The sequence below is a fragment of the Haliotis rufescens genome, unplaced genomic scaffold (genome assembly GCF_023055435.1).
Source record: "Haliotis rufescens isolate VD_foot unplaced genomic scaffold, xgHalRufe1.0.p SCAF_3, whole genome shotgun sequence".
Lineage (NCBI taxonomy): Eukaryota > Metazoa > Mollusca > Gastropoda > Lepetellida > Haliotidae > Haliotis > Haliotis rufescens.
The window spans coordinates 8,991,183-9,016,966 of record NW_025964001.1 but is presented as its reverse complement, the minus strand read 5'-3'; the positions used below and the strand labels follow the sequence as shown (position 1 = coordinate 9,016,966).

Genomic DNA, 25,784 nt, shown 5'->3' with positions numbered 1-25,784 from the left:
CTTGGGGTTGTGCTTGTTTCCAGCTCAGAACTCCAAAAACCGTTGCATATTTCTTGATGAAACTTGCTATACAGATCAATCTAGTGGTTAACTGGTGCCTTTGAATGTATCCAATGGCAATGAAGCAAAAGTGCATAAGTAGCTTGTGTTTTGCCCTGCTTTTTCAGGAAAGCTTATCGATTGAAGTTTATTTACCAGGTGTTGAAAATCAATTGTAGGGGGACCGCCTCCGTGGTCTTGTGGTAGAGCGTCTGCCCGGAGAGCGGAAGGTCCGGGGTTCGATCCCCGGCCGCGTCATACCAAAAGACGTTAAAAGATAGTACTTGTTGTTACCCTGTCTGGCGCTCGTTATTAAGGGGTTAAAACAAGGACCGGTCGGCTCGGAGTCAGTATACTGTGTCTGAGTGGGGTATTCATGTTAAACTGCGGCATGGTATCTCAGTGAGCTAGCACTATAAATCGGCATCAGTCCGGACTAGTACAAGCAGTCACACAAACACACACACGTACATGCACGTCGCTATATAAGTGCAATAATCTTGGAGGCGACGTTAAACCCCATTTCACCTCACCTCACCTCACCGCTTCTGGATACCATATGTGGTAAAGTTCGATTTCAATTTTTTTTGTCTTGTCATTGAAACTGTGAAAATGGCTGTGATTGGTATGCTGAAATAATTTTCCATTTGTCTAATAAATGTACATGTGACATATTGTGATCATACAAGGTAATTGATAACTAATTATGTATGGGTAGATACTGTTAGAGCCGAACTTTAGGTATTTGTAGTTCATTGAAAATCCTTTTAATTGCAACTTTGTTAGGGTTTGTCTGTGTACGTGTGTGCATGTGTTTAGTATAGTTTTAAAATAAAACATAAGAAACAGCCAGCCCTTGCTGCCAGCGGACGTTTCAGGCTATTTTCCCAGGGGTTGGTGACAGCAATAGTATAATGTTGCAGCTAAGACTTAAAAGTCAATTGTCTGTGGAGTGGAGTCGTAGAGGTCGTGACCTGATCAACCGCGATAAGCATCCCACAAGTATTTCAGAAATAGATTTGGACGAATGAGTGTGAGAAAGAGAATTTAAGATATGAAAGAAGTAAGACATGGTTCTAAGAGAGTGTAAAAAGATTGTGTTAAGGGAATAGAGGACATACGGTTTTTCAACCTGTCCCAGCCACTGTCCAAGTTACTGTCCGAGCCACTGTCCGAGTCACTATCAAAGTTACTAAGTTATTATCCTGCATCTATCCTGCAACTGTGCTGCAACTGTTCATTATATTACGATTTATTCAGGGAGTGTGTGATATATTATTCAATCATTGTGTGGATATTCACTAATCTATGGAAATATGTTATATGGAATTTGTGAAGTTAAAGACAATATTAAAGTGCTGGATCGAGTTGCATCTTTGATATCCTCTATCTCCAATAATTAGATATTTTGAAAGTTCACAGACACTATCTAGTAAACATTAAAAATTCCCCAGAAAATGGAATATATTATAACAAGATAGGGTTCGTATTTTCAACATTCTGCAATGGGATAATAATGAATAGACTTCCAAATTATTGATGTAAAGTGTTCTCTGATTTATGGTATGATAATCTGTCACAAGTCTTAAAAATTTATTTAATATGTCACCTGTTGTATCAGCAATGAGTATGCGATTTTGCAAGTTTTATATTCGTCATTCAATATACCACCTGTTTTTCCTTTCATGACAATAGATTCCCTACATATACATTTATCTGTGATCCTCTATTTCAATTTTTTTCCTTTCGTAGAATGTGATGAAAAGGGAAACTTTACTTGAAATACATTATCACGTATGTTTTTTAATGTACATATTTACCAAGGTTTGAATAGAATGTTAAAGTCGCTTTGATTTATAAACAAATATGAAAGAAAAAGTTTTATTTCACGGATTAGCCATACAAGTATATTTTGAGTAAAGGTCCAAGTAAGGCAGTCAAATGCGAAATATAAGGTGAGACAAGGATGTATGTTTTCTAGTGGTCAATGTGAAACAAATTTGTTCGATTATTGAGCACACGAATAGTATATAAATTGAACATAACTTTAATGTTTAATTAATATTTTAGTTAACTTTCTTTCACTTAAATTAGATAGTTAAAGTACTGTAAAAACTAAAATATTTTATTCTTTCCCCTACGTAAGTTATCGTTTTCATCATATTAAAAATAGCATACTCTACACTTTTTGTGCTTTCAAATTCAAATTTTAAAATTGTCCAATATTCACGTTCAAGGAGTTTTATAAATTAGAATTAAATCATTAACAACACACCACAACACCCATAGTATAAATAAGCGGTCTGTGTGATTACACAATGAAGTTATATGCTTGTATCACATGGCCCCCAAGTGACTAGTGATTAAAAATAGGTTTGTTGAATAAATTTGCTGATGATGAAAACGTTTTAACGATTTTGATTGTATGTATTCTTGGGTGATATCATCTCGTTATTTATTAAGAAATACTAACTATGTGCGAAATTGAGGCGGATTGTCTGGACAATTTACCATGTCAATTACCCCGAAGTTGTTTTTATCACTAATGGAAGGGCATTGACATTGAAACCTATATGGACGTAACAGGAATTACATAAAGATATATAATTTAAACTGTCCTTCTTATTGTAACATAATCTTTGACAGTCTGCGTATGAACTATTCACGACCACTTTCGCTTTGACGTAAACACCTGACAATTTCATCGGGATGTTTTCTCGATAAATTAAACTTACGGACAAACCCAATGAATGTATACTTCGACATTAATGTCACATGTGTGGCAGTAATAGATCTGGTATATTTCTTGAATTTTTACATGCTACGTATAATTCATGTACACAATTAAATGCTTTTTCATTCACAGTTTTAGTCATCTTATTTTATTGTATTAAACATTACACTATTTGTCATAGCCCTTTTACTAAGCATGCTGTAGCCTAAGCCCTTTCCCCACTCAAGTCCTGTTGTTTATGTGACCAGCTTGGGTACTCAGTTCAGCTGTATACTGGACACCCCAGAAGGTCAGTGGTCACTCCACACAAGTTCTTCAAAGGATAAACATGTACTGTAAATCTTAAATGAATGCGTCTCCAAATGAATACGACTTCTGGCCTCCCTAGCCAAAAATAAGACTTATGAATGAGACCTCAACCCCCAACCTCCCCCCTAATTTATTATTGGATTGAGGATTTTATTCATTAATTGTATCTACAATATTGTAGATATAGTTAGTTTTGGGATATATAGTGAGCATTGATAGAAATACACTCATTTATTTCCAGATTAACACTGAGTACGTCAACGGGTCAATCTTCCAGGTTCCATACTCATCATCCTTGCTTAACTTCACCACTTGTCTTTGTGCACGACGTGGTATATGGGTGGGGCATTTTCTATTCATTTATTTTGTTGAAAATATTGATCTCTTTATGACAATTTCTTTTAAAATAGGCTTTTCTAAGGAAAGTACGAGGGGTTGATGAAAAGTTTCTGAATTAACTACTCAGCATGTATTGTAAGTGCAGCCTTAACATTTGACGAAAATATACAGACTTGGTGTCAACTTTATTGATGATGCTCCTTCCTTTGCACTGTTAGGAAGTGGGCAGCAGAGTTCAAGAAGAGAAGAGAACTGTCACAACTAAGAAAATGTTTGATACAATACATAATATGATTCTCCAATTCCTGATAAGAAATGTTCCATGTTCATCTCATCAGAATTTAGGTTGTTTTGAAGCAGACCTTGCTGATTTTGTGGAGTAATTTGTAACCATGAATGAATCTTGGGTTCCATCAGCTGGCAATGTTAATGGCTTTGGTTTTCAAAAGTTTGGTTTGGGATTCAAAAGGAAACATACTGGTGGACTGTATCCGAAATTGTCACACATTTAATGGCCAATATTTTGCTACTCTGCTTTGGCAACTGACTAGAATATCAAGACTAAACATGGTGGAAAACGCAGTTAAAGGTATGTTGCTGCACCAGGAAAAAGCCATTCTGTTGTCGCAATGGCTGAAATGTGTGACAATGGCTTTGAACTCATTGAACAACTCCATTCCACCTCTTCCCAAAATGAAGAAAGAACTGTCTGGCAAGCAGCACTATGCAAGTGATGATGTCATTTGTTCTGTTGAGGACTTTTTCCACCACAAGGCATACACCTTCTACACCAGTAATATGGAACCATCTTTACCAATCCAGTCCATCATAGTCAGCATCAGAACTTTTCAGCCACCAATCGTATGGGTTGCATTTATATAAATACCCACTAATAACAGTACCTGTAGTTGTTTACAATTGTTTCATAAACCACACAACACAGTTCCTAAAACAAAGTTTATTTTGATTGTATCTGTGTGACTGAAATGTGTTTTCAATAAAGTACACACCCACCAATGAAACATGGATAAAACATCTTTGGCAGCACCATATGAAGCAATGAGACAACATAGCATGACTTCTTGTGGGAATAACATATTGTCAATACACTGGACATATAACTAGAGATTCATCATCATTACATAAAACAGCCATACAGTGAAGGCTTGTTAATCCAAATTGTACCATTCCAACTGGAGTCAATGGAAACGGAACAATGTTCCTTTGGGTATATTGAACTTCCTATCAAGATATTCATGAGCGTGAGTGGATTTTCAGGACTAACAGTGTCTGGGCAAAACTGGTTTCACTGCATGCTTCATTTTGAAATTCAAAACATTAATGTTAAGGAATGCACTCAAGTTGAAGTTTTACTTTTGTGAAATATCATGCTGTGCATCTGCGTTGACATAAGTCAATGTTTTCACCAGGAAATGTTATATTGAACAGAAATTGTAAAAAGAACATAAGGATGTACAGTTTCAATCTGGTTTCCCTGTAGATGACAATGTCTGGCCTCTATCAAGACACGTACTTGCCACACATTTTGTTGGTGTCTAGGGCCAAATATTGAATAGTTTTAATTGTAATTAAGTTGTTATTAAGATAAAACATTTACGACAGTTCACATAAAACTGCAAATTTTCTTTGCATAGTTAAAGATCTAATAAACAGCCATCCTGATGAGGATAAATGTCAACACTGCCATTTTCCATGCAGGCACAATGTACATTCCTTGTACATGTAACATTTAATTTTCTCTGTGGAATATGAAATTCATTAAACATGTGGAATGTGTAGTATGTATACATGTGTACAATCCGAGGGGAACAAAACATTTATATGAAAAAAATAATGAAAAGATTGTGTGAATGACATTTATGAATAAATATTAATTAAATCAGCAGACAAAAATGACTTAATGTTCCTCTGTGCAAAAGATTGAATTTGATATAAATGTAAATAACTTTAACAATTCATAAATAAATATAATATAAACAATCTAAATGTGAACAAAGTAGGGAGATTCAGTGTCCATCCATTGGTCAACGTTCAATAATTTGTTAAAAGTGAGGTTACATTGATTGGTCTTAATTTTTAACACTGACTGCCAAGTGACAAAAAATATATCAAACTATTTTATTTTTTGCATTCATCTTCCACACATTCATGATTCTGAGGGTTATGACTCTGAATTGTATTAAAGACTGAATCAAGTACTCAGAGTAACAATAGACATGGAGCCTCCCAAATATCTCTGCTTTAATTTAGAGTTAAAAAGAAGTTTCTCCCTTTCTGATTGCTGAACAAGATACTGGCAGGTTGGAAGCCTGGGTCTGAACATAATGTACAGTAAAAGAATCATCACTACTAGCAAGGATATACGATATGTATTCAATATACACATGAGTCAGGGTTCTGGTCGCTCCTGTACAAATTCCATATTTTGGCCATTGTACCATTTAGTGGATCAAATAACTCATTTATTTCTAAGAATGTCAAGGATGTTAACTGCTTGTATAAATACTATTGGAATCACATCGAAGACCATAATCAATATTCATTAAGATGTAGACAACTTATGATTGATTATTGATCAATCATTTTGTACCAATAATCATATACAAGGTTCATATAGGTTCACACTTTTCATTTTCAAGGTTTTCTTAGTTGAGTTATTAGTCTTGTCAATATTTTATTACATCCAGCATGCCATACTATTATATCATACTTTCAAAAACAGTATAAACATCAGATATTTTCGAACAAGATATATTTTCAAACGCCCCAAAAATTGAATTGTCACAAATTCTTTTTTGTTTTTGACACACACTTCTATCACTGTGATAAATCTCACTTAAAACATTATGGGTTCATATTTATGTGTGCTTTGATACTTTTATCAACAAGTATATGTCATTTTGTACAAATTCAAGGTTTCCAAGCTATGTTGGTGATTTTCAAGTTTTCTCAATGTTGACACTAAAAATCAAGCCTATTCAAGAGGGACCTTAAAGTCAAGACCTATTTCAAGCCTGTACAACCCCTGATATGATTGTAAATGTACAGAACCTGTTTAGCGTAATGTGTAGTAACAATGTAGATTTAACTTTGGATATCCTGCTATTACTTGGTAAATTAACTCTCTCTCACTCGCTCTGTTATTTGATGTCTGGAAATTTTGTTTCATACAATGGCATCAGCCTGAGGTTTCAAATTGTAAAATACCAAGGCATAACATACTCAAAAACAAACAAACACAAACATGTAATAATTATTGACATTTTAAAATAGAAAAGTTGTCAATCTCTCTCTCCCTCTCTAATTTGTTTTTCTTAAAAGGGAAAACATAATCAGTTTTCTTCAAATACAGTGGCATAAAGAAGACATAAAATAATATTCAAATGTAAAAATAGTTAATATATATTTATACATAAATTCATTTATTAAATGAGTTTGATTTAGGTTGAAATGAATCCTCAAACGGTGGGTGTCAGGTATTGGACCATATGCTGGGTGTAAGGTTGTGGTGTCTTAAGGTGGAGAGACAGGTATTGGAGAGATAAAGTGAGTGTCAGGTATAGGAGTCTGAACTATGAACTACTCAATGCAAAGCTAACAGTCCTCATATCAATCAGCCAGGCCACAAAACAGACCTATAGATCTATGAACCTTAGACTCAATTCAGAGCACCAATGGTTTGGGTTGGAACAATTTCAAAGTTTGTTGTACACAGCAACCAAATGATGAGATATTTGGATCAGGCAGCAGCAGATGCTCACTGGAATCACTAGAACTAACAATAATGTAGGCTAGGTCTTTGGAAGCCCTAAATGTAGCTTTGGCTAAAGCCTTGTATGAGATTCCAAGACGAGGGTGGATCAACCAGTAACATCCACCTTCATGTGGGGCCTTCTCTAACAAAGTGTATTATCATGTCAAAGCAAGCACAGATTTACTGGTACACTATCAAGCACTGGTATGTCTACTACAGGTTAGAGTGAAATCATTCAAGTATTGTAATATTGCTTTGAACCTATGGTCATATCAGGAAGAGAATTTATGGATGTCAAATTCTTTATTATGAGGAACACAATGTTTCAAAGTATACGCTTACTCCTTTCATTGGTACATTCACCTGATGAAGGAGTAAGCATATACTCCGAAACGTTGTGTCTTTATAATAAAGAAGTTAACATCTATAAATGCTCTTCCTTAAGTGTATCACTTCTAAATGCATTTCAAAGCATTTCATATCCACTCTCAATACTCGAAGCATGGTGGACATAACACCAACATAGTACAGATGAGTTCTAGCTAATCATAGTATCAGACAATTATTTCACCAAGAGTTTCTAGTGTCATTAATCTGAACACAGAAGTTACATAGTTATATTTCTCTGTACCTCCAGTTCACCTTTAAGTGAACAAGGAAATGACTTAAAGGTAAAATTACCGGTACATGTTTATACAAATTGATCAATAAAGATATTTAATAGGTACAGTAAGTAAGGCAAGCTTTTCAAGGCAAACATTGAGAATTGCATAGCAAGTATGGATTAAAGTATCCATGCAAAAATAAATATCTACTATAGTGAACATCAGATGCACTCCTGTACAAACATATATATACAACTTAGCTCATCATCTCTCAGACAACGGGTTTCAGGTTTACTACAGTAAATGTAGTGTTAGAAATTAAGCATGGAAAGTCAACGGGTCTTTGTTATAATGTAAAAAAATGGGTTTCTTTAGATTCAAATACGAAGTCCCCAAGCATCCCAGGAACCCCATTATAGTGTTGAATTTATATGTTGAATAGTGCTATATGTATACAGCAGGATTTTACATTACACATTTTCTGTATCCATCATGGATGCAGAGGGATGCACTATAATATTCATTGTATCTAATTCTTGACAAGAAATATAAAGTGCTTGTATTTATAGTAATTATCAATCTAAAAGTACAGTACAGTATACTACTCAATTTCATTACTTTAGAGGACGCTCATATTTTCGGCAAGGATCCTTGAAACTATTTATTGGGGGTCTCCTAGTTTTGTTGGTGAAGTTAAACCCTGAATACAGCATATCAACATGATTACTTATAATTGTCAACATTTAAACAAACACTAGCCTAAAGGCTATGTAGCTCACCTTTGTAAGAGCTGACCTAGTTCAATATTTTTGTATTCATATTGAGGTGCGTTTAACACCATTTTGAATAGTAGTCAGACAACATGAGCGTGAAGTAAAACAAAATGATGCAGGTCCTTAGTGTTCTCTACTGTGGTGAAACTTACAAGCATGGGTATGGTGCTGACAAACTAAGAATATTAATCTCGATTAATCTGGGATTTGAACTCACAATGAAAGGGTTCTGGTAGGACTGTGGGATGCATCATTGCAGAATGAGTTGCACTGCCTTAGACTGTGATCTTCCTGGGAATAGTTTCAAGTTTCAAAGTCTTTGTGGTTTTAGGTATATTAGGCTTTGTTGTCGCAACTGTAAAAGATTTAGACAGTTGGATGCAGAGAATGCACCACACCAAGAGCTCACTTGATCTGGAAAGTTTATGTATAGTGGTGATAGACAACAGACAACTTCCACATCTCATGCTCACCTTTCCATGGACAACCAGGTGAGTTCAGTCAGTATAATCTGTCAACACGTTGTTACTTGATATGTCATCCATAAGATAATATTCAAGTCTGGAATATGAATTTCACTTATTTCTATCACATTTGAAAACCTGAATAAGTCATTTCTGTGCCCATCTAACCAGAGCAAAAAGTAGAAAGCTAATTCTTACAACACACAACAGATATTTTGAAATGTGATACATGCGATCAAATTTACATAACCAGTACATAATGAATCATATAAATATGACATCAGTCATGACAAATTCTTGTTGATATCAGCTCACACAAAACTATGGTACATAAAGAAATTCTAATTCACAATGAAAGCCAACATAACCATAAATCTGTTTGTTAAATAATCAAGAAAAGTCAACTGCAATGTTTAGTGTTTTCCCTCCGCAAATAATCCAAAGTACAAACATTAATTTCAGTATTGTAAAGCACAAGGTTAACATCTAATTTGTACTTCAATAAATTTCCCTCTGATTTATTTCAAACAAACTTGAATGTATTTATTCATTTAAAACTGAATCATTTAACACACCTATTGGGAACATAAATCGGGGATAGACGTCATGTGTTAACACAACCTGTCTGTCGTATTTCTGGACTTGTTAAACTACAGATCCTTACAAATGTCTGACCAGTTTCAGACAAGTGAATCCTGAAATGTGAACACTTTGGGAAAGTTCCAAATGGAAAGATGGACACAGCACCCTTTAGCTGAACTTACACTCAGGTAATAGTAAGATGATTTTATCACCGGTTTACATAATCATCTATATATGCAATAATAATCATTTGTTTTCTGGCAAGTACTTGCTCTTTTCTTCCCAGTTGGAGAGAAGCCTGGTTTAGAGCATATTGAACAACACACATCAGGCTACATCAGCATTGACAGCAGGAAGAAGTAAGGAGAGTAGCTCGAAGAAAACTACAGTTTGTATACCCTCACTAGCCTCAAGCACAATGTCACACTCTGAACCAGTACAGGATCAGACAATTTCAGTCACAATTCAAGGCTCTCCCTCTTGAGCCTATTTTCTTCCAAAAAGGCTGTCATTTCTTTTTAAGTGATTTCATTTTTCAGGATCAGATTACTGTAATTAACCCCTTAAAGGTGGCCATCAAGTAGACATTTCATAAATGACATGGGTGTAGGCTTCATGTGACAAAAACAAATGTTTACTTGAATATATTGTTTGTTTTACTAGGTATGTTTAAACAAGACTGACCATGTGTGCTGAAAAGGACTATGATATAGATAGTGGTTTCCCCCATGCGTGAGTTCTTATGTAAACAAACATGGCTGTAAATCTTTTGGCACTATATCATAAATGAGGCAGTTCACTCAGGCTTTTTAATGCTACGTGGTTTCTAAAGTTACTCTAGTGAATAGCAATGTCATTTTGAAACCCGAAGAGGCTGTGTAGGCTAGGAGACAAATTTGCATCAACATGTATGAAAGACATAAAACACCTACAGTAAACAATCAACTACCGGTAGGCAACAACAAAATGATTATTTGTTAATCAATATATTTAAAATATTTAAGTGATTTCTTTTTTCAGGATCAGATACTGTAATTAACCCCTTAAAGGTGGCCATCAAGTAGACATTTCATAAATGACATGGGTGTAGGCTTCATGTGACAAAAACAAATGTTTACTCGAATATATTGTTTGTTTTGCTAGGTATGTTTAAACAAAACTGCCCATGTGTGCTCAAAGGGATTTTCATCATGGCATACTTAAGCCATGTGTCACTTTAGGACTTCCAGCATCATAGTAGGACTCATGACTTGCTCATTCCATATCTAATAGATGTGGGCTGATATATATCTCTGCTAAGGCTCGGCGATGGAAGAAAATATCTAAAATTTAAAATCACTAACATCGAATCACGCCATTTGATATTCTGACAGAAACAAAAAGATAACCAATGCTAAGAAAAAATAACCAAATCTTTTCATCACTCAAGCAAAATATTGTCTGCCTGATGGGGGCAGGGAATCTGATGGACAAATAACTGATATGTCGTGGAATTAATGCTCATAATAGTTGTATATTTACACCAAGTATACTGTACATGCATCTGTGCAAACAGATTTGAATAAAATCATTCCTTAGTTATTCTGTTATACTCACAGGAGCATAAAAGATTTCTTCAAAGCTTTCATAAGACCATAGCAAAATGTAGTGAAATTCTGACTAGGCGTGTCAAAATATGACTACCTCAAGTATCAATACTTGAGTCGTGATACAATATACATTGCTATACTTAATTTGCACCATATTGTAAAATTCTCAATATTCCATGTGGCTCTGCTAACAAGAGGTTGTTGCCATCAACCAGTTTGTGTTGGTAAATTAAGGCTTTTTCTAACAGTATTATGCAATAAGATTTAGCGATTTGTTTCATGATGGGTGGTAAAGTAACAGTTCCCCAAGTAGTTATCAGGCCAGGTTATTGCAACACTTCGTAAGTATTACCTTTTTGATACAGAATAAAAACATCGATCCATGGGCAGGCATATAGTGTTTCATATTGTCAGGTGTATACTCACGATGCATGGATACGTGGGTAAACCATGACACCGTGTTGCACACACCATCCAAAATCGGAATGTGCTGTTCTCAGATATAATGCATCCTCAATTATCCAGTGCATCAAATCTCCATTCTATTCTGATACCCTGGACCCATAGTGTCAGTCATTTGAACCAGATGCAACTGACATGTATGATGGTTTAAGGATCCAAGGTATATACATGTATCATAATAAAATGGATATCTGATTTGTGGGATAATTGAGGATGGATGGAATGCTACTGTGAAATAAATGCACAGCAAAGACAAAAAGCCTCATTAAGTTCTTAAAACATTTAAAGTTGCTAAATTTTTGGCAAACATAGCTGGTCATAAGGGTTGCCCCAGTTTCTGTAAGAATCAAAGATAAAAATGTCAAGTTCTAACCAAGGCTGGCATGATTTTCAATGTCTTCAGTTATTCTTATCTTCCAGCCTTATTCCTTCATGCCATTTACTGGTCAACTAAATAATTGTAAATACATTGGCCCTTATGTAACCTTTCCTTTCGGCCTAAGATTCCAGTTTAACATAATAATCATTCTTAATAATTGCTCATTCTTGCTCACTTGGCTGTAGATTGTTTACAATATGGCACAACACGCCCACTTGCTGTAGACTGGTCGTACGCCCTTGTCTTCATCCTCATCATCATCCTCTTCTGATGTGATCAGTTGCGATGTGTCAGAGTTATTCCGGCCAGTCATGGACTTGTCTATCACAATTGCTGAGTTGTCATTTTCAGAGAGGGAATAGCTGGAGTTCTTCTGATCTTGTGTGTTTAATATCTGCCTGCACATGTCATAAAAGGGCTGAAACAGACAACATACATATGAAAGAGTGAGTGGGTATGGTTTTACACCTTTTAGCAATATTCCAGCAATATCACAGTGGGGGACGCCAGAAATGGGCTTCACACATTGTACCCATGTCGGAAATCAAACCTGGGTCTTCAGCGTGATGAGCGAATGCTTTAACCACTAGGCTACCCGACCGCCCCATACTAATGAAAGAGATAATTGCTCTACATTTCACTGACATGCAGATTAAAACTGAAATCAAGTGTATTTGTTTGACACCACAGTGGGTATTTGGGGGCAAACTGGGTCCCAAGTACCTCATGCTTGGCATCTTGGTATAGTCTTTTGATCGTTCCTCTTGCTATCAACCACCTTACCCTGTAAAGACTAGATTACTTACCAATCTTAAGGGCCACAGTGAATACAGTTTGCTAAAGTGTAAAACAACATTCACCCACTCACATATTTGTTGAAAATGTTTTTCAATATATATTCTTTGGTAAATATCTTTCATACAAGAGACATGTAAGACTGTCTTTCTACAATTCTCTAGGGCAAGTCTGGAACTATTTTGGTGGTAAAATATAAGAGAGCACATAACAATAATGCAAAAAAATGTCCACAGAATAAATAGTGAGTGAGTGAGTGAGTGAGTGGGGTGAGTGAGTGAGTGAGTGAGTGAGTTGGGTTTAACACCACTTTTAACAGTATTACAGTTATATCGTGGCGTGTCAGCTAAATGTGGTAGGAAAGCCAGAAGTGATGCAGGTCTCAGACGGTTACCACTTCGGTGAAACCCACGAGCACGGGTATGGTGCTGACAAACCTAGAAACATAATCGGGGCGAACCGGGATTTAAAACCCACACTCGTAGGTTTCTGGCGTACCCAAGGGATGCAACTCTGCACAGCAAATCATGGTGCCTTAGACTGGGTCACCCGGCCCCCCAATTGGCTAAGGTAATTACAAGCATATGCATAACTTATTTATTTACACTGCTGCAATATTTTTGCATCTTGTGTTAACAAAGAAGTTGTCATCCATACAATTATTATTCAGATCAAAATAAGTCCTTGAGTGAAATGTTGGTATGCGGTTTGTTCACTAGATTGCCAAATAGTCTCTTTTTTATACATGTTCCCTTATATTTTGCATTCAGTATGTATACCTCAACAGTAAGTATTACCTGATGAGAAAAGCAATGTTGACTTTTATACAGCTGATCATTCTTTACAAAGATGAACACTTACAACTTCCAAATTTTCTCTCTGTTTAGCGCTAACTTCAAAGAACTGACAGTCATTATCCTCGGCGAACTGGAACAAAATACCAAAAAATAATCACCTTTATGGGAAAAAATATACATTTATATAGGATGTCATATGCCACATAGCGTTAATGTCACAACAAACTGCAAATATTTCTTTGTAGGTTTTTCTAAATATGACATTAAATGTGTTCAAGCATCTGCTCTTGGCAGTTTTTATCTCAGAACCTGGTGAGTTAAGGAGCTGCATTAAAACAGGTTGTGAAAATCCAAAATTAAAAGTTAAAAGAAGCTTGTCAAAAGTTCAGTGAATTTGTAACCCTGCTCTCCGCAATGTTCCAGCTTTATGTATATGATGGAGCAGACAATCCATGCGATAGAAATTGGCACTAGTCTTATAGTCCTTGCTAGTCTTATAGTCCTTGCTAGTCTTATAGTCCTTGCTAGTCTTATAGTCCTTGCTAGTCTTATAGTCCTTGCCAAACTGCCCAATAGTTAAAGTATCACAAGGACGAGTAGAAATTTGCCATTTTTATTCGGATTTGCCATATGTTATCATTATAAGGACGAGTAGACTAAAAATATTAGTTTCTATTGCTGCAATCCAGTGATTGATAGTATGAACAACAATCCACATCATCAGGGTACGACCAATCAAGTTACTGAGCCTGACCACCAAATCCACTTGGTCACCTCTTACGACCAGCACAGGTTGCAAGGGACCTATTCTAACCTGGTATCCCCACAGGAACAGTGAAATTGGAACTTTCTATAAGAATGATAAGAAAGCATCTTTTAGAAGCAGGACATCAAAAAAACTGAATACAGCATGTCTGATTTTCACAAACCCTTTCAGCCTCTTCAGAATCAACTTTTCTGGAGTGGTCTTCATCCTTTTTATTGCCCATCACCATTATCACTGTGTCTTCCTTCGCAAACTGGAAAATAGTTTCAAGCAAACATCTTTTGTCACACAGGTCAACATTTTCATTCAATTGTCAATAAATAAATTGCAAGAGATTCTATGGATTTTGATTGGCTAACCAAGCAGTTTGTGTGTATATATGTTTCCATAAACCTAAAAGAATTTGATCAATGTCCACCACCGCTACTTTTTCCTGATTGGATGATAATTGAGTGGGCAGAGCTTGTGTTGCATTTTAGCACTGGATTCTTGTTTCAATGATTAAATGGGCAGTTTTTGAAGTAACTATTTTTAATAAGAACTGACCTCAATGTATTTTTTTGTGTTGTATAAACGTAACAGCAAGTGTGCACATTATGTGTGAATCTGAATAAACACAAAAAATATTGAAGTCAGTTCTAAATTTCCTTCTTCATGTCCCACCGTCATGAATAGTAAGCCATAGAGTTAAACTGCACGACTAATCTGTGAGTTCATCAGCTCCTCTTCACAGTGTACTATACCGTGTAGTAATAGGGCACCACTGTGTGCTATTATTAAGATATCATTGATCTTTAGAATAACTTTTCATCAGCACAATGGATTTCCTCGGCATGTATTTCCTCTTACATGGGAATTAGAATATCCTTCCTCATAGCAGGTTGAGCACTACCAAATAAATATTCATATCATAGGGAAGCCTTTGGGGTCAAACTATTCCCTTTTCATTTGTAATGCAAGTAGAACGTAGGGTTTCATGTGCAGTTAATCCCAAGGGATCTGAATCTCAGATTCACCCTGATTACATTTCTTGGTTTGTCCGCACCACACCAGTGCTCACGGGTCACCAAGGTGGTAAATACCTGAGACCTGCGGCCCTTTGAGCTTTTCTCCCACATTAAGCTGACATACCATGAATTAACTCGAGCATTCTTCAAGGTGGCATAAACACAACTCACTATGATAAGGTAGCCTTGTATACTGACCTGCCTGACATAGGAAATCCACTTTGGTAATGACTCGAAGGAACTCCGGCTGCATATATCATACACCACCATCACCCCCTGGAGAGAAAAGAAAAGGAATATAAAACAAATCAGTATACTTATCAACTATTCTTCTAGAAGACTGGTCAACGTTATAGATTGTCAATCCTATTCATGACCACTCTGTGACAATTAATTAATGCTATGGAAACATATTGAATAGTAAGATATATCAGATAAATACCAAACACAATGTTAACCTCAACAATAAATGAAGTTTTCTACTGTACCTGGGCCCTCCTGTAAAACTGTTTGGTGATGGCTTCAAATCTTTCCTGGCCAGCTGTATCCCTGAAAGAAGGAAACTAGTTCTAGGCTCACAATGAAGACTATCAAAACATTATCTAACTGTATTACATTGTATTGTACATGGGTAACATAAATTATACTTATTATACTTATACCTATGGTAGTATAACAAGCATTGTCCCAAGGCAAGGGAGTTAACCAACTTTAAAGTCCAGTTTCCAACCTTGCTGAACTAGGCTGGAATTTTTGGGCTCGGTTGTAGAGCCACCAGTGGCTATTACGATTTATGCCCCTTCTGTGTCACCCTACTGACCAATCAGATTCCACCTCTCATATCTCTTGCACTTGTTTCTATGGTGGTGCCCAGTCAAGACAATTTCATGAATGATAAAGATCTTTATAGTGATAAAACAGGTTTTACCTCGCGAAGTGCATCAAATCACTTAAGCACCTTGATTAAAATATTGAAAAGATTTGGAAAATGGCAGTTGCCATGTTGTTTATGAACCGGATGTCGATTTCATTTATTTTGTTTTTTGTTTGTTTTGTTTAATGCCGCACTCAGCAATATTCCAGCTATATGACGGCGGTCTGTAAATAATCGAGTTTGGACCAGACAATCCAGTGATTAATATCATGAGCATCGATCCACGCAATTGGCATACGAACGACAAGCATAGTCGCCATTTACGGCAAGCATGGGTTGCTGAAGACCTATTCTACCCTGGATCTTCATGGGTCTCAATTTCGTTACAGGATTTTGATTGGACTATGCATAGACACTTTAGTCCAGCCGAAACATAACTCCATAATTCCAGCCTAGTTCCGCAAGGGTGGAAACTGGATTTTTAAAGTCAGTTAACTCCCTTTCCTCGGGAAGATGTATTACAAATATAACATTAATATGATTATGGTATTTTTCACTGTTTGCATTCTTAAAATAATTCTAGTTATTCAGTTCAGAAATAATCATAACTTAACCATGACAACAGAAAACATACCATATCTGCATCTTCACCATCTGCCCATTTACTTCTATGGTTTTGACTTTAAAATCAACTCCTGAAAAAAAACAGAATTGTCATAAAAAGGGGGTGGGAAATAAAAAATGTAATGCATAAATACATTTGTTTCCAAAAACTATAAATCAACCTAGAACGGGAAAAACAAATATTGTTACCTTGAACTTGTATGTTTAATACCTTTTTCAAATTTGTGCAACATTTCACATGAACATCACAAACTGAATTTTCTAAAACACAATACTACTAATGGTTTTGGTACATAAAAAAGGGCAGATATGCCTGACATTTATTACAATGAACATGATGAATAAAATATTGATTAAATCACTCCCAAACATAGAATAGCATATGTTGTTACAATGGTGTATGAAGTGTAATGCCACCCATAACGTCTATGATCATTATTCAAAATATTATGTAAAACATATTTCACTAAAACATGTAAAATGCACACAATTATGACAAATATCAGGGATTAAGATTATCATCTTCCATCCTATAGAACTTTAAAAAAAAAGTGGGCAGGGACAGAAATGTTTTTTTCCAGTATGCCACAGGGCACTCACAAAGATATTTAGGTGATATACTTTGCCACTGGCACTGTAATACAAGGAATTTCAAACCCCAGTACACTACTTGCCTGACAAATTTCCATGATTTTTCAAGGATAAAAAGCCAGATTTCAATGGTATTTCTATCAATGAAAATAACCACAAAATTTTACCCTTGAAGATCAGGGTAAAGAATAGATCTTCAGCAACCCATGCTTGTCGTAAGGGGCAACTGCCGGCATGCTTGTCATAAGAGTTGACTAACGGGATATTGCTAAGTGCGCCATTTATCAACAAAAATACAAACACAACGGAAAATAACAAACTTTGGGAGGTGTGAACTCAGCTGTAACATTGAAAATGATGATGGTTGAGTTTTATTATTTTGCTGTTACTGATAGATCACCAGAACTATTTCAATGACTTTATAAAACAATTCTTTTCTCCAAAACTATTCCAGGCCTGGGACTCCATAACTCACAGATATCCTGCTGGTTCGCAATTATTTTGAGGTCATATATTGTTATATATTATAATATATATATATTATATTGTCTTTTGTTTTAACACAGCTGTGAATCATAGTTATTTAAAAAGATCAATGACCAAATACCATGTATAAGCACCAAAGCTTCTGCTCTGTCATGTAAATAAATCTACCACAATCCGTCACTCCCCCGCAGCTGAAAGCATCAGTTTAGCCTCCTGGGAATTTGTGGGCTCGACCATGGGCAGGACATATTTACCCGAACCTACACACCTGACCCAGTAGCCTTGGCAAGCCAGGTCAGGCCATCCGTGTGTGTCACAGGGCATACCTCAGTCTAACTGCCTGTCAGCGCTATCAAAGACAAGAATCTGGTCTACAAGGTCCATGTGTAAACATCACCTTAACCTGTACCCTCGGTGACAAATGTGTACAAGCAGGACTGTTTGGCTACAGTTAATACACTTAATATAATGGCTACAAATAAGACACTGGTCTGTTAGCAGCAGTGATTTGGATGAGGAAATACCCACGTCTAGTCTTGAGTCCAGTGTTCTTATCCCTATACTGTGTTAAAGTGGGCATTATCACTGAATAATCATTTTCAGTTGTTTGTATAAACATGTTAGCTAATTATACGATCTTGCCAGCACATTAATTATAGTACAGCCCAACAAATGGGTGAGTCAGCTAAATTTGTCAATGGCTGTTACTGCCAATGTTTTTCATTTCTGAAATTTGACAAAAAAAGGACTTATTCAAAATTGGTTTTAAATTTTATTTTGGCATTAACACAAAATGGGGCAGTGCTTTTGGCCAATTGCCACATATAGGTTTAATAAAACCTCTTGTTTTTGCCTAATATACACATTCCATGGAAGTATCTTCATCATATACAACCAACTGCTGCCCAGGCAAGCCATTCTGGTCTTGTCGTTAATTTATATTCAGTTTAATATTATGTGCAAACACAATTGTCAAGACACAAATTTTCACAGATTTTCATGCCAATCAATAATCTGCCATTACTTGTTCTCCGACACAGAGCCACTCTACAAGGGGAATGGGAAGATAATTGTGCAATATTATAGTCAAATAAGCTTCCAAAGATATCCCAGTTGTTTATCTCTACATCAACCAAGGGCCCAATGTCATGTATACTACTCAAAAGAAGTTAAGGATCCCCTGAATCTCTCATATTACTATAGTTAATCTCTCATGTCATGACATTAACTTTACCATTATGAAAGAATTGGGTGATCCTTAACTTCTTTTGAGTAGTATATATGCAGACATTAATCCTTTTTCATTCAACCATGCTAATCTCTCCTGAGGTTCCTTCATTTCTTGTTAATGGACGTCAATTAAATATATGTCCATACAAAGTCAATGTGGCTTTAAATTAAAATATATTAATATGCCCAAAACCATGATATTACACCAATGGATGATTTATTGTCAATTCATACTGCAAAGGTTACGCTTGAGACATTCTTTAGAACGAGGTTCACTATAATGCCAATATTTGGATCAGTCACAATGTTGATACAGCATTAAAACACCATTATGCTGTTGCACATTCAGTAATGTATTGGTAATGGTTTTCTTCAGTGATGCATGTAACGATGACTATCCGCACAATTACATCTGGAATTTACAGAATTATTTATAATATTTAGGCCATGTAAACATAGTAGACAGTATTACTTGAGTCTCATCAAGGGCATAATAAGACTTTGAAATGAATATTTTTTTTAATTATTTTTTATTCTTGGTTCCACAGCAATTTAATTTTCAATGAATCAGTTTGTGTAATGATTTGTTCTTTATTATTTACAAATTTTGTGGTTCTGTAGACAAAACAAATTTTCATTTTCTTTATCATGTTAACACAAAGGGTAATTTTGGGAGTAGGTTTCATGTGAAAAGAAAAATGCCCTACCTACTTAATTAAGGAAACTTCTGTTTTTGTCACCTATAATGGAAACATTTGTATGCAGAGAAACTTCAGTTAGCATGGTTAGTGAGAAGAACAATACCCAACCAAAACTATAAGAGACATAAAAAGAAAATAATTAAAAATTAAATTAGACTACTGAACACGCTGAACGTTTGACCAGACATTAATCCCTGAAATATTTTATCCTTTCATGAATATTTTAATCACTGACATGGCAATGAACAAAAACTTCGAAGCAAAGTATTTATCATGTAAATTGACAGAGGGTAAATATTATCATTAATTAAATCCTTCCTACGTTTAATTGCATCTAAAACTGGAATGTTTACAATGGATGCCACAGATCAAAGAACAAATTGAAGCACACAATTCAATATTTAACCCTGCAAGAGACCTCTAGTTAACAGTTTACTGCTGACAACAGTGAGATAGAAGGACATACCTGCCAGCTGCAGGTCATAACAAAATACAGGGGATCTCTCATCATGAAGCAAGCAGGGAATACCAAGTCTTCTTTATTCTAACATTCTATTTGCTTGGCAATGTTTGGTTTAAATTCACAACTCATTAATTGAGATTGTGTGTTTTCCTACTCACTGGTGAGAACATGGTATGAACATGATGAAAGTGTGTTATTGAGTCATTTTACAACTATCAAAACTATCATTTATCATTGTTTATAACCCCTGATAAATAATAAAGATAAGATCATAAAAATGCTAAAACCAAATGCTACTAATCACGCTGATATATCTCTTACTTCCGACATAATAAATCATTCTAATTCTTCCCTGCAAGTGTGACAGAAACAAATAAAAGTTTTTATCAAACATTGATTTATGTACCGTTTACTCTTGAGGCATGTACAATGTAATATACTTACTGAAGGTCTTTGCGTGAATAAGTTGGTAGCCATTATTAGTAACACATACATGATATATTCACAATCCAATAAAGTTCCTTTAAAGTACATTTTACTCAGAATCTCATTATCACTATAGACTCATTTAATCTTAAAATATATACACTGTATCTGGTGCATGTATTTGGATTGTTTTTCTTAGATAACTAAGAAGGAGTGAGTAAGAAAAGAATATGCTAAATGCCACATCAAGAGAGTGATTTAGGATGAAGTAATCAATATGTCTGAGATACTCAATAAACATCTTTTTATTATTATTTCCCTTTTCTAATAACAAGGCATCTCACATGTTATCCTTCACTTTGGGATTGATATTTTTTTCTTTGGGTATTCATTGCTATTCAATATATTTTCATTCCCTTAAATTCAGTCTATTGAGTATTTTTAAACAAATTAGTGAACCTTTTTATAACATAATTCTGCTCAAAATACTGTTTCAGGTGACTTTTAATTTCTACCTGTCCATGTCATGCTCCAACATATTTTTTTAAACATATTGCATAAGCTCACAACAGCTATACATGTCTACCTTACAATAGGCAAAACATAGCACATTTTGCATTATTCACTGAAGTTTAGTTCATATATACTTGATGCCTGCATTCTTCAGTAAATAACAGTCTGTACAGGAACAAAAACTGGAAAGGCTACATTGGGTAATTACACAGTGTCGTTATACTATTGGGTTGTAATCATTTCATGTGTATTTGAACTCAAGTAACTCAAAATTAATTGCGTTATGGTGATTTATTGTGCTTATTTTACGCAAATACTCAGCTTATCTGGGCCCTGGAGAAGCTTAACATTGCATAAAGGGTCCCATAGAGCATAATTAATTCATAGCTTCACAGTGTAAGCATTATAATAAATATACCCCACTTAACAGCATTTACCTTGTTACTTTTCATTGGAGAAAAACATTGTATAATATATAGATAAGAGCATGGTCCCTTATTAGGTGAGGTGAGGTGAAATGGGGTTTAACGTCACGTCCAAGATTATTGCACTTATATAGTGACGTGCATGTACGTGTGTGTGTTTGTGTGGCTGCTTGGGGTCAACTGCAGTATTTGGGTCCCCACTTTGTGTGTTTCTGTAAGAAAACTGCTCGCACGCGCAAGCGCGCCAAAATCCATTAGTCCGGACTGATGCAGATTTATAGTGCTAGCTCACTGAGATACCATGCCGCAGTTTAACATGAATACCCCACTCAGACACAGTATACTGACTCCGAGCCGACCAGTCTTTGTTTTAGCCCCTCAATGCCGAGCGCCAGACAGGTAACAACATGGTCCCTTATTAACTTCAGTTTACATTTTTTAAGACCCACAGGGCCCACTAGTCCAAAAGAACCTTAGCCCTACGACTATAATCAGTTTATGTTAGAGTATTGGAGTTATGATTGTCTGAGATTGCTTGTTCAGTTAGAATCAGGATCCTGATGGTCAATATTAGAGGACATCTCCCCAAGAGCCCCAGCTCTTTCTGCTTTCATACAGTGTAGGAACATTACCAAATATGTTCAAACTGCCTTTGTATTGAAATGTAATGGGGAGAATTCATTAGCTGTAAATGACCCAGGCCCTGCTTAGAGACTTGGCTCTTATTTGAAAGCCTTGACCCTGGATCCTGTCCTTGAGACTGGCCCCTGATAAAAGAAATATGGTATCTTTCACTCTGTAACTTATGCAAGGGCATCATCAAGTTATGTACACACATTCATAATATATGATACAATTTCTTACCCATCCTATACTTCTGTTTTTTCCCATTTGACAAGCATCCCAACAATTCAATTTGATGAGGCCCTGGGGCTAAATATGTCAAATATAATAGTGTCAAGTCAACATGTAAGAAGAATCTGCTGAAAATTGAAACTCTTACAAATACAAGTGAAAACAACAGTAGAATCTTACCAATAGTTGATATATGAGTGTTGCAGTACTCATGTTTAGTGTACTGGCATATGATGCATGTCTTCCCAACTCCAGTGTCTCCCACTAGGAGAAGACGTAATAAATGATCATATCTTTTTGACATCTTTGTTGTAAGCAGTGCTTGAAAAAAACTATCCTGGCTGGGTAATCCAATGGTTTACATTACAAAACACTGTACTATGTGTGTATTATGCAACACAGCCAAAATCTAGAAACAACACTAGATCACACACAGGGGATTCAAGCCCAGTACAGGATCACGACATTGACATTGTGTCAATATACCGACCACCATTGCAAAGCCTGTTTAAAATATCTTGAGACACTGTCACAGCTCCATCTTGTCTGCGCTATTCCCGGGGAAGGTGCCGTTACCGAGACCTGCCATATCACCAGGCTATTGAGGAGTCATTTCCGATATGAACACAACTCAACGCTCCGGAATGTCGTGCCCCCGGTGATGGTCAAAGATGACCGATCGCTGTGGTCATCATAACCACTATCACAAAGTTTCAGATCCAAACTTCAAATATACGTGACAACCGTAATCATTCATATATCTGTCATTAGGAGGGGCCTCGGTTACTTGATAAGAGCCGATTATCCTCGGACCTTTACGTAATCTGTCGTAATCTCCGACCTGTCAAACGACAAGTCACGTCTCGATGAGAGACCGGCAAGTGCGCCTAAAGAAACATCGGCACGTTCTAAAATCCCCGTGTGATGGTAACTGACTAGATTAGAAACTTTCTGTGAAGCAGGCGTCAATAGAACGGACTCTCCTTTGGGTTGGGAATGTTATTCTTTCACGTTCCTCAAACTTTGCTGACTTGTGACCCATTCAAAACAAAGAAATTCAAACACGTCACGTCGTCTGCATCGCATTTAGAATCCGGAAGTAGACAGTGACATCTAGTGGTTGCCGTGGTTATCTCCCTTTGACCTACAGTGAACAACTCTGACTTGGATTTATAGAAAACTATGCAGATTTAATGTTGGGGTTTGTTGTTGCTGCTAGGATTGTTTTTGTTTTTTTATTGTTGTTTAACGCCGCACTCAGCAATATTCCAACTATATGACGGCGGTCTGTAAATAATCGAGTCTAATCCAGGCAATCCAGTGATTGACATCATGAGCATCGATCCACGCATGGAATCGATGACATGCATCAACCAAATCAACGTGCCTGACCACCCGATTCCGTTAGTAGCCTCTTACGACAAGCATAGTCGCCTTTTACGACAAGCATAGGTTTCTTAAGACTTATTTTTACCCCGGTACTTCACGGGTCTTTTGCTAGGTAGTTTCTGCTGAAACTCCACGTGAATTTTGTAAAACGTCTGCGTAGCTACGCGGGGACTCCGCAGAAGTTTTGTAAAATTTCTGCGTATCTAAGCGGGTACTCAGCGGCTGTATAGTTACGCAAACCCTCCTCAGAACTACTGCGAATTATTCGAGAAAATTTGCTTATTTATGCGAAACTAATTGCCCCTTTTATTAGTTTTATGAAAACATTCGCAAAGGAACTATATGTCTTTTTATGTAGATGACACAAGTACATGTTGACTTCATAGCAGCAGAGGAAGCAGTCAAAGTTCGATTTCTGTACAGCAGAACACGGATATAACGAACACAGATAAAGGGAACAAACGGATACAACGAACTGTTAAAAAATCCCCGATGTATCTCCTATACAAGTCAATGCTGCAATTACGTGTATTGTGTTTTGTTTTTATCCAAGATGGCGGACGTTTCCAAGCGAAAACGTATATAACGAACAACGGATATAACGGACTGATTTCTCTGGTCCCTTGTAGTTATATCCATGTACTACTGTCTTTCAACAGGTGTATGTCACACTGTTTATACAGGACTTTTTGGTCAACTTCCTACTGCCAACCAAACTTCTGCAACTGGCATCTTGAATGTATATTAATTTATTTTATCTTGTCCTTCTTGGTAATATCAAAAAATAAAAACTTCCCATTCCAGTGACGTTGCACTGAGATCAGCAAAATGCTAATGGCGTCTTTAAAAGAAATCTGCGTCGAATCATCTCTATGGTTTCTTTTTGGTATTTACAAATTTTCAGGAATGTGAAGAACAAACCACTTACCCTTCAGATCAGGTACTCTAATTCACACCATGAGTGTTTCAAGATAATGGGTCTCTAATCGCGACCATGGGATTTGAAAACCCAGTCGAGACACCATGCGTGATTATGTACGTGACTCATTAGCTGTAGAAACTGGCTACTTGCACAGGTCTTCACTGGTGTCCTGACGCGTGTCAGATACAGTTTTACAAGAAAATACCGACGTGCTGCGTCAGAAACTGAACTTAGACACATACAAGAAATGTTTTTGAAAAAAGGAAGCCGGGAAATCAATATCTAAAAAAAAGTCCTTTAATATTTCTCACCAAGTCACTTTGACATTTAGAACAAAAAGTCAGAGGACAAACTGACTCTTAAATATAAACAGAGATGAAATGTTCTCAGACAACCAATTGATGTCTAGTTCATTGGATCTTTGATTCATCCAAGAGACACGCAAGGTTGAGGATTTAGGAAACCTGTATTGCCTCTATATGTGCCCATGCACATCGTTTGCATATTTTGCTAATTGAGTGTGATTGGCTTAAGTTAATTTTTGGTTAGGTTCCTCATTATAAAGACCACACTCATTTTAGTCGGTGATTTCAGCAAGTATGCATGGGGAAGTGGGAATGCATTCTGCCCCAGGGTTCTCACGAGGTATGGATGAGTAAATGCTTCTTATGAATGTCTACTATATAAGCTCGTCTCACTTTGATTAGGATGCGATGGGGAAGCCTATAGTGATTAAAGCGTTAACTCCTCACGTCAAAGGTAGGGGTTCGATTCCCAAAGTGCAAACTCGGTTACAATGTGTGAAACCCATTTCTGTTGTCCTCCGTGATATTGCTGGAATAAGATGCTGGATATTGCGAAAACGGCGTT

At 36.3% G+C, this 25,784-nt stretch overlaps 1 protein-coding gene across 1 annotated transcript; it reads right to left on the bottom strand.

The window, feature by feature from the left end:
• Positions 1 to 4,364: 4,364 nt before the first annotated feature.
• Positions 4,365 to 23,697, bottom strand: LOC124140919 (ras-related protein Rab-13-like). Its single transcript, XM_046508755.2, has 7 exons — positions 22,784 to 23,697; positions 16,924 to 16,984; positions 15,904 to 15,964; positions 15,614 to 15,691; positions 14,572 to 14,661; positions 13,707 to 13,772; positions 4,365 to 12,468 (listed from the first exon to the last, which is right to left on the bottom strand). Exons 1-7 carry the CDS (start codon positions 22,905 to 22,907, stop codon positions 12,241 to 12,243), a joined length of 708 nt encoding a protein of 235 aa, XP_046364711.1. The 5' UTR covers positions 22,908 to 23,697; the 3' UTR covers positions 4,365 to 12,240.
• Between the last annotated feature and the right edge of the window lie 2,087 nt (positions 23,698 to 25,784).